General features: G+C 43.2%; 1 protein-coding gene across 1 annotated transcript in view; it reads right to left on the bottom strand.

The window, feature by feature from the left end:
- Window positions 1-12,189, bottom strand: part of LOC125947146 (uncharacterized) — a 191,360-nt gene extending 179,171 nt beyond the window's left edge. Inside the window, exon 1 of the mRNA XM_049671522.1 lies at window positions 12,034-12,189. Coding sequence (XP_049527479.1) covers window positions 12,034-12,174 — 141 coding nt within the window. The 5' untranslated portion in view covers window positions 12,175-12,189. The remainder of the gene's footprint in view (window positions 1-12,033) is intronic.
- Window positions 12,190-14,834: the final 2,645 nt, after the last annotated feature.

Here is a 14,834-nt window from a genome sequence, read left to right as displayed (position 1 = left end):
GTATACTTTAGTCATGGGCGACTTCAATGCAAAAGTGGGGAAAAAGCAGGTTGGTGAGCGAGCAATTGGCAACTACGGCATCGATTCTAGGAATGGAAGAGGAGAGATGTTAGTAGAATTCGCGGAAAGGAATAGGCTCCGAATAATGGATACCTTTTTCAGGAAGCGCAGCAACAGGAAGTGGACCTGGAAAAGCCCTAATGGAGAAACAAGGAATGAAATAGATTTCATACTCTCTGCCGATCCAAGCATAGTGCAGGATGTAGAAGTGTTAGGTAAGGTTAAGTGCAGTGACCATAGGTTAGTGAGGTCTAGGATTTCTCTCAATTTGAAGAGAGAGAGTGAAATTAGTCAAGAGGAAACAGGCCAACCTAGAGGCAGTAATGGTAAAAGCAGACCAATTCAGGCTGGTGCTTGCAAACAAATATGCAGCTTTAGAAAAGGAAGATAAAGACAACATAGAGGTAATGAATGAAACCGTAACTAGGTTGATCTCAGAAGCAGCAATTGAAGTCGGAAGTAGTGCACCAAGGCAGCCAGTAGGTAAGCTCTCCCAAGAAACAAAGGACCTAATAAAGAAACGACAGAAGATGAAAATGTCCAACTCAAGAGATCAGATAAAATTCGCTGAACTGTCAAAACTAATCAACAAGAAAAAAGTAAGGGATATTCGAAATTATAACGTGGGAAAGATTGAGGAAGCCGTAAAATATGGACGCAGCATTAAATCAGTAATAAGAAAGCTTGGCATAGCACACGGCAAGATGTATGCTCTGAAAGATAAGCATGGTAATATCATCAGCAATTTCGATGACATAGTAAAAGCAGCGGAAGAATTCTATACTGACCTGTACAGTGCCCAAAGCAGCCAAGCTACTTTCATTCAAAATAGTGATGAACCGGATACAGAGGCTCCTTCTATAACTAGCGCTGAAGTTAGAAGGGCCTTGAAAGACATGACCAGGGGAAAAGCTGCTGGAGAAGATGGAATAACAGTAGATTTAATCAAAGATGGAGGAGATATCATGCTTGAAAAGCTTGCGGCCCTTTATACGCAATGCCTCACAATTTCATGTGTACCAGATCGCTGGAAGAACGCCAACATTATACTAATCCATAAGAAGGGAGACGTTAAAGAACTGAAGAATTATCGACCCATTAGCTTGCATTCAGTATTGTATAAAATATTCACCAAGATAATTTCCAATAGAATCAGGGCAACACTTGACTTCAGCCAACGAAGAGAACAGGCTGGCTTCAGGAAGGGATATTCTACGATGTATCATATCCATGTCATAAATCAGGTAATCGAGAAATCTGCGGAGTACAATCAACCTCTCTACATGGTTTTCATTGATTATGAAAAGGCATTTGATTCAGTAGAGATTCCAGCAGTCATAGATGCATTGAGTAATCAAGGAGTACAGGAGGCATACGTGAATATCTTAGCAAACATCTACAAGGATTCCACAGCTACCTTGGTTCTCCACAAGAAAAGTAGAAAGTTACCTATCAAGAAAGGGGTCAGGCAAGGAGGCACAATCTCTCCAATGCTATTCACTGCATGCTTAGAAGAAGTATTCAAGCTCTTAGACTGGGAAGGCTTAGGAGTGAGCATCAACGGCGAATATCTCAGCAACCTTCGATTTGCAGATGACATTGTCCTATTCAGCAACAATGGAGACGAATTACAACAAATGATTGAAGACCTTAATCGAGAAAGTGTAAGAATTGGGTTGAAGATGAATATGCAGAAGACAAAGATAATGTTCAATAGCCTGGCAAGGAAACAAGAATTCAGGATCGCCAGTCAGCCTCTAGAGTCTGTAAAGGAGTACGTTTATCTAGGTCAATTACTCACAGGGGACCCTGATCACGAGAAAGAAATTTGCAGAAGAATAAAATTGGGTTGGAGTGCATACGGCAGGCATTACCAAATCCTGACTGCGAGCTTACCACTGTCGTTGAAAAGAAAAGTGTACAATCCTTGCATTCTACCGGTGCTAACATATGGGGCAGAAACTTGGAGGTTAACGAAGAAGCTCGAGAACAAGTTAAGGACCGCACAAAGAGCGATGGAACGAAAAATCTTAGGCCTAACGTTAAGAGACAGGAAGTTAGCGGTGCGGATCAGAGACCAAACGGGGATAGCCGATATTCTAGTTGACATTAAGCGGAAGAAATGGAGCTGGGCAGGCCATGTAATGCGTAGGATGGATAACCGGTGGACCATTCGGTGGGAACAGTCGGTTACAGTCGGTCACCGGTGGACCGGAACAGTCGGTTACCGGTGGAACAGTCGGTTACAGAATGGATACCAAGAGAAGGGAAGCGCAGTCGAGGTCGGCAGAAAACCAGATGGGATGATGAAGTTAGGAAATTTGCAGGCGCAAGTTGGAATACGCTAGCGCAAGACAGGGGTAATTGGAGATCGCAGGGAGAGGCCTTCGTCCTGCAGTGGGCATAAAATATAGGCTGATAATGATAATGATGAGTTAAAATGCTCTGTCCCTCCATACATGCCTAGAGAGGTAAACAGAATCGCTTTGCGGCGGTCGGCCGGAAGCTCGGACGTGCCGGAGGCCACCATGTGCAGTCGTCATAATTATGAAAAGGAAGACCAAATTTTAAAAATATATGATAACTCGTTATGCATAGGTTCAGATACAGGAACTTCATACTTAACAAGATTTCCTCAAATTCTCTAGTGTCATTCAACACTTTTACGGAGTGCATGTGTGTTTAGCCCCTACGGGCGTTCGAAAGCATGAGATGTTCCCTTGCTTATTGATGACGACCGTACCTCTCGAAGGGCTTCTTCCACTGGTCCCATGGAACAGCCCGATAACCAGGCGAAGGCAGGAAACACGGAGACGATTGTAGCCCCGGGACGCTAATCATGGTGAATTAGAAGGATATTCGCCAGGAACCATGCATGATCTAGTGGAATCCTCGTCGCCAAAATGTTGTATTTAAGAGCTCACAGAAAGACGACCCGGGCAGGTCAAATGCAGATGAACATCATCGTCTTTTATGTCATCTCGCTCCTCGCGGGCATCTTCTTCGCTATATGACGCTTTTCTGTTCGTAATGTCGCCAATAAAGCTTGTTTTGCTACTGTTTTAAAGTTATGTGAGATTTTCCCGGCTCTCCGTGGCATAGCTTTAGTCTACGGCCCTTTTGGCACCATTTCTTTTTTTTTTTTGCAGACGGTACAGTTAAATTATTAAGCAAGATATTACATCCCCTTTATTTGGATTCAGTGCAAATCCTTCTTCTGGCTTCTGCGGCCCCTTCAGACGCCACCACTCCTGGGACATTTTTATAAAGGTGCCGATACTGAAGGTTTCAAGGATGCGAACAAAGCTGCCCTTGTTGCAGTGATTGTGTCACGGCCAGATGGAGTTCATCGCGGCATTGCCTATGATAGCCGTACATTGTATATGCGTGAAAATTAAGTACTGTACCGCTGAAATCAACTGCATAGCCACTGCCCGGGTGATGGAGAAGTTCAAACCCTATCTATAAGATAGGCTACGGACCAGCAGGCCCTTTGCTAGCTCGTCAATCTCATAGACCCATAAAGGGACCGACAGCACCCTTTCAAGTACGTTCTCTTTCTTGACCTATCGCGTGCAAAATCTATAGAGGCGTAGGTATTTCAGAATAAATGTGTAATTTTTTTCTGCTCTTTCATGTCGAGCACCGAGACGATGAGCTCTAGAACAATTTAATGGCAAATGCATTCACAGCTTTCTTATGGCTTCTTGGTGATTTAGTTGGTTCTGTTTAATGGTAAATCTTTCTCTGCCAGAGCAGACAAGGAACCATACGAAAAGGCGACTGTTATGTGCACTCACTTTCAACTAGATTTAGTTGCGCAAATGCAAAAAATGTAAGTGATGGATTGGCCATGCGAAAAAAAACAAGGATAGATACAACAATCACATGGGCCTCCATGGTGGCTACTTGATCGCAACTGCTTCTTGTTCTTTTAAACAGAATCACCCAGAAATCTCTGTTCTTATTATTAAAGGATAACAGGTGGAATACGCACACACGCTTCAATGAGTTTAGATATTTCTGCTGCTTCGAACATTCCTATAGTTATCTTGGCGAAATAGTGTCTATCTACGGCTGTTCTGTCAAAAGCATGTGTGCACCCAGAATCTTTAAAAGCTATTCTTCTTCTTTCTAAGGTTCTACGAGCGAAAACCAGCTCTGATTATGAGGCACGCTGTAGTGGAGGGCTCCGGATTAATTTAGACCACCTGGGGTTCTTTAACATGCACTACGACTCAAGCACAGGGGCGTTTTAGCATTTCGCCTCCATCGATATGCGGCTGCCGCGGCCAGAATTCGATCCCGCTATCTCGCGCTCAGCAGCGCAACGCCTTAGCTGACTCAGCCACCGCGGTGGGTTTGAAAAGCTGTAGCCAAATCGTCGGGTATTACCTTGAGGACCTTCCATGTGGGAGCATGGCATTTCTTGCGCTACCGCAATTAATTGGTGGTTATGCTTTGACAAAAAAAAAACAGTCGTGATTAAGTGACGCCCAGGTGTCTGGGAATTTTTCCTTTTTTAGTTTGTCCTGTTTATGGAATATATATCGTGCACTTCCGGAAATCGAAGTCATTGAAAGCCAGCGCCTGTGTGCCCCACATGCTCTTGTCTTTTGCAAGTAGGTGCTGTTTTTTTTAAATACTCAATATTTAGGAAATGTACTGCCTTGAGATGGCACCGACTACTCCTTTTCACATAGCAAAAAAACGTCTACTCGAACTGTGACATAACAATCCCGCACTGAACGAATGAAAGGTAATAATAACGAACAACTCGAAAATCATCCCATGTAAAGGCACTGAAACAGCTCACCACACACATCACATCAAAAACAAATTTAAACATGAAATTACCTCACACAAATGTGGAATAAAGAACTCACAAACAGGTCACATAAAACACATTAAAGCGGAAAGTCAACTGTCATATACTAAATACCGCAAACAGGAACTCTGGTCATAGTTACGGCCACAAAAAGAAATGTCACAGTTTCGCCCTAAGGCGAAGCAATGAATGCGATAGCAACACAGCAATGTCATACGAAGTAAGGTGAGCGGCTTTGGTAGCAATATGAATTGTAGTAAACATGAGCTGATTAAGTAAGCAGGTGTGCTGCGGCGTAAGTAGACCGACTTGAAGAGAGACTGGATGACCACGAGAAGGCGCGTGTGAAACGGTGGTGTTGATGAGAAGCGCTTCCCGTGGGCAGCGCGTGCGAAGGGACACACCTGTAGCGCTGCACTGCCGATCCGGGCAGCATTGCATGTGTAGCGTGCGTTGGAAAATGTGGCTCGACTATTACTAACTGAATGAACAAGCGTGGTGTGAGCGCGCACAAACAAACATGAATAGATCACACTGAATGACTGCAGACAACGACCGTCAAAACTCTGGCAGCAAGCGGATACGCCGCAGCGGCGAAGGTACGTGCGGTCTATCGCTTCAACGGAAACTGAGCGGCGAATGCACGGCGCATAAAGGTCAGAGCCGTGTGGAGATAAGAGACGGTGCGAGCGAGCGACGAGCGCGGTTGTTGGCAGAGTGGAAGTGCGCCCCCCCCCCCCCCGCTCCCTCCGGCGCTGGCTTCCCGCTTCCTTGCTTGCGCGTGGGAGATTGAGTGCGTTCGCTCTCCGTGATAGCGCGCGTCCCCGCACGCTTCCGCTCGGGCATACGGCACGCGGCGAAGATTTTATCTATAGGGAACCTCACGGCGACGGCGACGGCGACGACGACGGCGACGCCGACGGCTGAAATCCGGTTGAAGTGTCCATATAATTGCTATGGCAATAATATTTCGAGGGACACTAGCCCTTGTCTTTGTGATGTATATGTTAGCCTTGCGCTTACGATCCTTTTAAAGCCTATGGGCCCGCGCTGTATTGCCATTAAGGTGCGTATCAGAAGGCAACTCTCAGTAGCATCTGAGAGTAGATAATGCATGTCTTCATCCGCGTCGCTAGAAATGCATTGATATGAAAGAATAAATAAGTACACTGATGTAATACGTAATCATATATAGATTACGTATTACAGAAGAATTAGACAAGAAGAAGTAAAGAAGTTACAAGAACTAAAACACAGGATTACAAAAAATACAAAAGAAAACCAGCACAATATAGCGACGAAATTAATACCATGGTATAACATGTAATCACGACTAAGAAACCTCAAGTAAGCGCAAACATTCACAGACAATATACAGTTAATTAGTACAGTCTTTTGTCACTTCCAAATAAGTAGTCCTTTAACTGAAATTTAAAGAGGGAACGGGAGTTATATTGTTTTAAGTCCGTAGGCAGGGCGTTCCTTTTGTAAGCTTCTTTTAGAGTCTAATAAACTTAAGCAGAGTTCTTTGAACTTACGTTGACATTACCAAGACATTATAATCGAACAACATAACATTTTCCCCCTTTTTTTGCAGTATTTATGTAGCGTAGCGCGGATAACCTGGAAAGGAGCCCTGCTCTTTAGTTGACGATGGTAAGCGTTCCCGATTCGCAGCTATTTTATATGTTTGAGCAGGTATGGTTACTGGCTGCCTGGTTCCCTCTTAGCTGCTGCTGCTGGAGTGAAAGGCAACGAAGCGCAAATAATATGAAAGGCGAGATTTCGTGGTCAGCACCCAAGAGTGAATACGTGCCACTCTTACGTAGAGCTACGACTGCTGTCGACTGCGAAGACAGTTGTTGTTTTCCAAGAATTTCGTTTTTCTTCCCACGCTATTTAGTGCTGACATTCGTGCTCGATTATATGAGTTACGTATTACCGTTATCTTTTGATGTTCATATTAACGCGCGTACTAGAATTACAAAAATGTTACCTTCTGTAATACATACCTTGAGAACGCGTATTCCTTGTATCTTTTTGTTCTGTAAAGGACAAACGTTAAAGATTATTCCCTCATCCGATAAGATTTACTGCTAATTAAATACTCACACATGACTGTGCTCAAAGCTATTGCTTTTTTTCTCATTTATGCGTGCTCGTAAACTACCAGCCTGCTTTTACTCATGCGGGTTGCGTATACGGTGGTGATGCTTGCCAACACAGATAAGTGGCTCTTTGAATGATGTTGCCGTTAGCTCTGCATGATACTACGATTTTACTGTTGTGACACGTCTTTTGACCCCAGTGGGCGCGACATGCGACGCGTTCGCATGCCAAGCTACTGGTTGCCCGCATTTCTCGGGAGTGTTCTACAGTTTAATATGATGAACGCCTACTTAAGGATACTATTCCCTCCACGGAAGATATTACCCGTGGTGCAAGTTGGCCATATAATAAGGCCCCGCTTAGTGAAAGTGGTACACTATATTGCTAAACATTAAAAACTTGAATGTAACCCATTTATGGCACAAGAAACCAGCATGCGGTGAGCATGCTAACAATCATGACATCAAAGATTTCTAATAGCACGGTTTTCATTGAAATGTTCTTCTTTGTGACCTTCTTGATTACTATCAACAAAACACAATATATCATTCAATGCAGTGTGCTCATTTATTGTAGTGAATGTTTTCTTTATATTGAGTTGAGTGCATGTTTTGTTTATTTATTTATTTATTTATTTATTTATTTATTTATTTATTTATTTATTTATTTATTTATTTATCCTCAGGGCGGAAGTATTACAGATGGGAGTGGGTAGAGAATAACCATAGTGCACAATAACATGACAAAGCATGGTAAGGCATGGTAACTTCTAATTATGCAATGTTAGCTAAGGCAGATTTATTTCTGCAGATTTTAAATATTTTCCTATCAATGAAAACAGTGAAAATGAGTATATTCAATGAATAACATTTTTTGTCTTGGTATAGTCCCAGTATAGAGGGTTTTTTTTTTTTATTGGAGCTCTTACTTCTTACAAAAGTTACTCAGGAATGACCACAGGTGCCGTCAGGAACGTGCAGTCCTGTTACTGTTGTGTTAATGTATCAAGTAGAATTATTAAAAAGTCAATGACCAAAGGCTTGGTTTTTCAGGGCACGGAAATGAAGGCATGCGCGAATTTCTTACACATGGCACTAATAAAGCCACCGTTAAAAACTTGGACGTGCTAAGCGGCAGCACCACTTAATGTTTCATCAAGATCTGTTACCGACAGCGCAACCTACACCATATGTGAAATTAAGCGCCTTCCTTTGGTATGAATAGTCATTCTATAAGTGGGCCTCGTTTTACTGTTTTTCTACGCAGAGTAAAAGTAACGAGTTTGTTGAAATTTCGCAACATTTCATAATATTTATACTCTTTAGCCGCTTTAACAAGGAAACCACTGATACCATTTCCTAGCTCTTGCTCTTTCGGAGTAACAGAGAGTGGTTAATAGCAAAATTTTGTCAAATCAGCTGTAAGACAAACAGCCTTTATTTTCTTTTACAAACCAACACACAGCTATGGATTGCGTCCCCCTTCTGCATCAGCACTCTTTAGCAATCTTTTTCCACAAGGAAAACAACTTGACACATTTGTTCTTCAATGTTTACAATTAAGTGGCCTGACGTAGTAGAAGAAAATAATTCTGGTATTGCTAGATCCTTAGAGGGGGGAAGAGAGGGCAGGCATTTTGTCTTTCCTTCGTGTTCTTCATTATTGCAAAGCTTACGTGTAGCGGGAAGATTGCTTGGTCTCTCGTTGTACGTGGTGGAAAACAAAGCGCATTTCGTGTCACTGCTTTCGTATAGCATAATCTCCAAGCCTTTCCAGGATCCGGTGCTGGCGCTGCCTGCGTGAGCAGGAAAACATTTATTCATTAACACACCTTATTTCTTCGTCCAGAGTGCAAAAACTGGGTGTTTTTCAGCTTTCACCTGAACACTTGCTATACCGAAAAATTTTCAGGGCAGCTAGAAGCGTTCTAAAACATTAAATGACAGTTTCGACGCGGTCGTGAAAGAACTAGACCATCTTTATGTTGGATGCAATGTGGTGCATATTAGCAGTAACATGCCGGTTAAACCTGAAAAGTGCTTTATCTTTTCTGGCTCAACGAAAACTCCTAAACCGTCGTGTTCAGCCTGCTTATAAGCAATATATGAAACACACACGCGGTTTCCCTACTGCCCTTCGAGAACCAATAGCGCCAGGGATTATATATTTCAACCGAATGGATGCAAGTTTTTGGGTTATATCTGTCCAAAGTTGGAAGTGGGTAGTTTTTATTACCTTTAACATAATTACTGACTGTTCATTGTTCTTTTTCCTTTATGCGTTATCTAGCAGGTTCATCCGCTATCCTGTGCAAACTAAACAGGGAACCTTCTTTATATTGGTTGTAATAGGAGGAGTGTCGTGAATTATCTACAAAATTTGATCTGCATACGTTAATGACATCTTTTCCAGAAAATTATTTATGCAAGTAATCCGCATCATCAAAAGCGCATTTCAGAAAGCCCGTAGGAAGTTTGCCCAACATAGAAAAATAACTGAACGTGCCACAAAGTGGACATAGAGGAATAGGTAAAAGTTTTCATCTCAATCGCGGGACAACAGCACTGACACCTTGTTCAAGTTTCGCGGTAATGGAAGTAATATGGGAGTTGATGAGTGGAGAAAACTTAAGCTTTCTTTTCTGAATAACAGCTTTCTAAATACTAATTGAAAACTTGTATTCCTCCCATTTTCAGTCGTTAACGAAGCCCGTGTTGCCCCGCGTCCGCGGATGAGCTACTGTGGCAGTGGCTTCAAATTTTGTTGAAATATGGGGGGAACGTAACTTATGTTTGTACAAAGTTTGCAGTGTACAAACATCCTAATTACCAGAGCACAAAATCGTTATACTAATGTTTTGTAGGCCTCATGATAGAGCAATGTATGACGCAGAATTCTCACGAAATGGAGTACATGTCATCTGTGTGATGCTGGCAACGCTTTAAAATGTGTGCTTCTATAAATTCAACTCAAAATGCTATTGGAACTGCTCTAAAGGTTCGCGTCACATAGGGATAGGATTAGGCAGAGTCGCATGACCCTCCTTCTTTTAATAAATTCGAATATAAGTTAAAGCAATCATACAAGAAAGTCTTGTTAATATATACCTTTGTTAGTTACTAGATTATTAGGAAAAATGCAAACGGTACTTACGGCGTGCGTTCTCCCGCGCGGGTGATACCAGCATAGCGTTGTATATGTTGTGTGATGTAGGCGATGTAGGCGATGTAGGCGATGTAGGCTTAGCGATAAATTTTCCAAGGAGGTCCTTGCTTGGGAAGCTATGTCATATAAGAAAACATATTAGTTTACGGAAATTTCTTCATTGAGGGTGGATTCAGTACCTTTGCTGTTCCTTGTTAAACCTCGTAAAGTGGGTAAAAGTCTCATTTGTCTCTTGAACGACGTCTAGCATGCATGGATAATTCGTTGTGCCTAATCCTAATATCCAAATGTGCTCGCCAGTTGCATAGAACTGAAAGAGAAAGCAGCATGTTTTTTATTATATGGTACACTTCTTTAAATTATTATAGAGGAGGCCGGTTGAGTAGACTGATATGCCTCTATTTGGGAAATTTCTCCACAAACTGAACATGAAGACTGTAACAGTACAAATGATTAAAATTCCATCTGTGGGCAGAACTAAATATAATGTTACGTGTATTGCTACTGTGTGAGATGGAATTTGTTGGTGTGTGACTTACCGCAGTGCCGCAACGCCAGAAGGCAGTGATTAAAAGTACTCCGGTAGTTCAAACTCATTGGTTCATCGCTCTGATTCTGGTTCGATCACCTCAAATCGCAACGCTTGGCTGTACATCGCAGGCACGATTTCATAATAGCAACGGGTTACATGTGTGCATCTCTGTGACGAAGGCCGATACCACGGCCGAAACGTCAGTCAAGTCCCGTCAAGCACTATAGCAAAATTAAAATAAATAAATGTAAAATAATGTTTGTGTGGGCGTGCACAATCTCTTGTGGCACCTGTGACAGTACTGCAGTCCATAGCGGGAGTAAATTGTGGGACCTGTACACTGTTGCTATCTGGACAAATGCTGTGCAAGCTTCTTCTTTAAGTGTACAATCAACTATATACAACGCGGGGTGCTAATAATGTTCCTATAAGTTCAACAGAACCATGTCTTTAACAAAAGGAAGACTAACACTACCTTTTTGCAAACGAAACCACCTTCATTGCACAACACATGAGCACATGAAAACTTTTTTATATTAAAAATTTAAGGAAGCGTCTATTGAATTTTTCATTCCTCGCCATCATTCGGTACTAGGCTATTGAGTATTAGTGTTCTGATTCTTTATTTACTTCGTGTAATTGCAGGGCACTTTTCATAAACGGCTTAAGAGGAACTTTGGCCACATGAGTGGTATAGCTTCTAACAAGAATCCTAGATATTAAAATGCGGGATAGCATGTGCTTCTTTTTGGGCAACACTTTGCTAAAACTCATAAAGTGTGTTTATGGCACATTCTTGAGCAACCAAAACGTTCCGATAAAATATTACTGTTCAAAGTGTACTATATCCTTACTAGACGAACTGCAAATACGTATGATTATAATCGTAAAGTGTGGTATAAATAACAAGAATTTCAGTAGTGGGAATTCGACACTGTCAATATAACTACTCTGAAGCCGGATCACTGAAAAACAAGAGGTAAGGCTTCTACGAAAAAAGACAACACATTCAACGCCCCAATATGGCAAAAGTGGTGCAAATGAACCCCCAATGTTGCTAAAACTTCTCTGTGATAGATATCATTGAGAAAAATCAAATATCTTGTTGCGACTAGGCCGTTACCTCAAAGCAAGATGCTGCCTCTGGTTATTAGCATCTTGCAAGATGCTAATAAAACGGACAGCTACAAATGAAATATTGAGAATCGAGGAAATGAGAGCGGAAAGCCGCACCCGAATCACCTCGCGGTATTATAAAAGGCCCAATTTCTCTCTAATGGGCCACGGAAATAATAGGAAAAATATGTAACCGCCATGGAAATCAACTCATGCTACATACCCCTGCAATATCGACGGATTTCTCTTCCACTTTATCTCCTTTTTTTTCTTCTTGATTGCCTCCTTCTGGGTCTGCTGATTTCTCACCTGTATTTTGTTCATTACTGCCTTCTGGCTGGCTTTGATGAGCACACATGCCCATGACTGTTAAAAGCAAGACCATGACGATAACCACAACGCATCTCGTCGCCATCACCGGCATCCTGAATTCCTCAGATGACTGTGTCTGAGTCCTCCGGTGTCCTCATTTATGAAGGATGCTGGGCTGATATCGTTGACGTCTCTGTACCATGGCTTTCGTCAACGAGCTGATGAAATGTTTCCTGCATAGTTTTATTTCACAATATTTATGCGGGTGAAGGAGAATTGCACTGCTAAGCTGCGCGCTACTTTCGCTTGACGCATTTCGTCGCTCATGGGGCTCAAATACATGTGTTTCTGTCTTTCTGTTGTAAGTACGAGTTCATCGCAGCGCTCGTTTAAATGTCGTCGCTATTGTCTTGTGCTTAGTGCGTTTTTTTTTTAATTTTTACACCCGTGTTTTTAAACGCGCCTAGACTTGGTTCCTTTTCTCGCTGGATGGTTTCTATGAGCGTCCCTTTCGAAACGGGGTGGTGGGTTGCGCCATCCAGCTTTTTTTATTATTTGGCCCAAGCTCTTACACATATTTTTGAGAAAACATACAGATACAAATAATTCCCAGCATCAAACGTTTTGTGGTTTGCGGTTTGCTAATCTCGGCAAAGCAAAATGGCGTGCGACAGCTTGCTTTGCCGAGATAAGCAAACCGCAACATGTTTTCTTGGCGCGCGTGAGAACGCAGCCACGAGCGAAAGGTGGCGAAAGGGACCTGACAAGTGAGCGCGCTCTGTCCGCCGCGGTCAGACCCAAGCGAAATACAAGTCGAACAGCAAAATCGAGCTGCGCTCCAGCTATTGTCAGCCGCCGCAAACATACCAAGATAACAGCGCACAACACTTCATGGCGCTGGCGCCAGCCCAAGTCAGTTCAGGCCAGGCTGCGGAGCGTTCGTGTTAAGCGTGCTGACCGCGGTACGCACGCACAGAAAAGTTACAGAGGCACTTAAGTCTCCTTACGTGCGTTGAATGCTAAAGCATTCTGGGTGTGTCGACTATATCGACCTTCAGACGCTCCTTAAAAATTTGCACCCTTTAGGGCTTATCCTGTCCCACAACGATAAACGTCATCTATCTTGCCCCCATTTCCTTTCTTTAACCCTGCGAGACCGATACTTCCAGGTCGCAAACGGCATGCGCGTTATCAGCCTGACATAGCATTCTCGACAGGAATATAATGAGGGCAGAGTTTTCAAGAAAGAAAACGCAAGCGAAAGGCAGATGACTGTTATTGATGCGGGACAAGATAAACCCGGGAGGCTGGAAATACTTCTAAGATTGTACTATTGCGACGTCCACGTTACGTGAATCGTCACATGACGTCATAACTTGGTCATGCGAACTTGTTACTGGACTTGGTCACTTGGGCACTTGGTCTTGGGCACTTGGCCATGTGCTCGAATTGGGCAAAGTCAGTTTCAAGGGTGGGGCACCCAAATTTTGGGGGTAGGCCAAGTAAATTTCGCGAGTGGGCCAGGTCGGTTTACAACGTAGGTCCCCTCAATTTTCCAATAGGCAAAGTAAATTTTGGGGATGAGCCACCCTATTTTTGTGGGTGGTCCAAGTCAATGTTGGGATTGGGCCAAGTCGGTTTTTAACGTTAGTCAACTCAATTTTTGAATTGCGGAAAGTGACCTTTAGAAATGGCCCAGCGAAATTTTGGGGGTGGGCCAAGTCAATTTTGAGAGTGGGCCAAGTCAGTTTTATCGTGAGTCAACATAACTTTCGAACTGGGCCAAGACAATTTTTGGGGTGTGGACCGCGGCGTCCGGCCGACGCCGTGGCTGTTCATCGTGAGATTTCGCAGTTCGAGCATAGAGAAAGCAAATACTTTTAAAGAGAGGACACTCCCATAGAACCCAGCGGCTCAATTGACTGTACCACACCAAGAGACTAGACGGAAGACTAACCACTAACTTCCGGTTTCAGTTTCCTGGATACCGATATGAGCGGGCAGTTTTAATGCTGGAATGCGTTGCTCGTGGCGACGAGCATCCGCACGGTATTCCGATGCCTTTATACATTTTTAGAGCGTATATTTTATAAATAACGTTCTCAGCTAGTTGACGCCATCAACGATGAACGATGACGCAAGAACGACGTCGATTCAAACGCAGCAGAGGTTTCTTGCGCGCGAGACACTGAAGTTAGTACAAGGCTATGAGGGATTGAATTCCGCACGAGGTTTCACGCTGCGGAAACGTACTCAAGTGCAAACGGCTTGCGGCTGGGCAAGGCCTGGCTTTATGTCGTGCATTAAAAAGCCTCAAAAACCTACAGTCACAATTATCCAACCTATTACATAGGTAAAAGTGCGTAGCCTGATTAGGAACAACATTTTAAAAGTATAGCATTGTGTAGCAACTGAATTTTAAACAATTTTTTTACCCCTCGTGCCAGCTAGAGGCTGTTTGGAAGACTAGGCTTTCACGTGACCATGACGCACTTCTTCAGGCCAGATTTGCCCGAGTGTGCTCTCTTTAAATGTTGTTTCTTCTCTGTGGTGAGAGCAGCAGCAGTTCCAGTGCCGGGAACGTGACGTCATCACTTCGTCACGTCGGTTTTCTTGACATTGAATGTTAATGCCGGTTGCTCTTCAGGTGTTCCGCTTCGTAGGGCATATAAGGCTTTCGCCCTAAATTGTACGCACGCCCACGGGAATGCA

This window comes from Dermacentor silvarum, chromosome 7, assembly GCF_013339745.2.
Source record: "Dermacentor silvarum isolate Dsil-2018 chromosome 7, BIME_Dsil_1.4, whole genome shotgun sequence".
Taxonomy (NCBI): domain Eukaryota; kingdom Metazoa; phylum Arthropoda; class Arachnida; order Ixodida; family Ixodidae; genus Dermacentor; species Dermacentor silvarum.
This window is presented reverse-complemented; position numbering and strand designations above follow the sequence as displayed.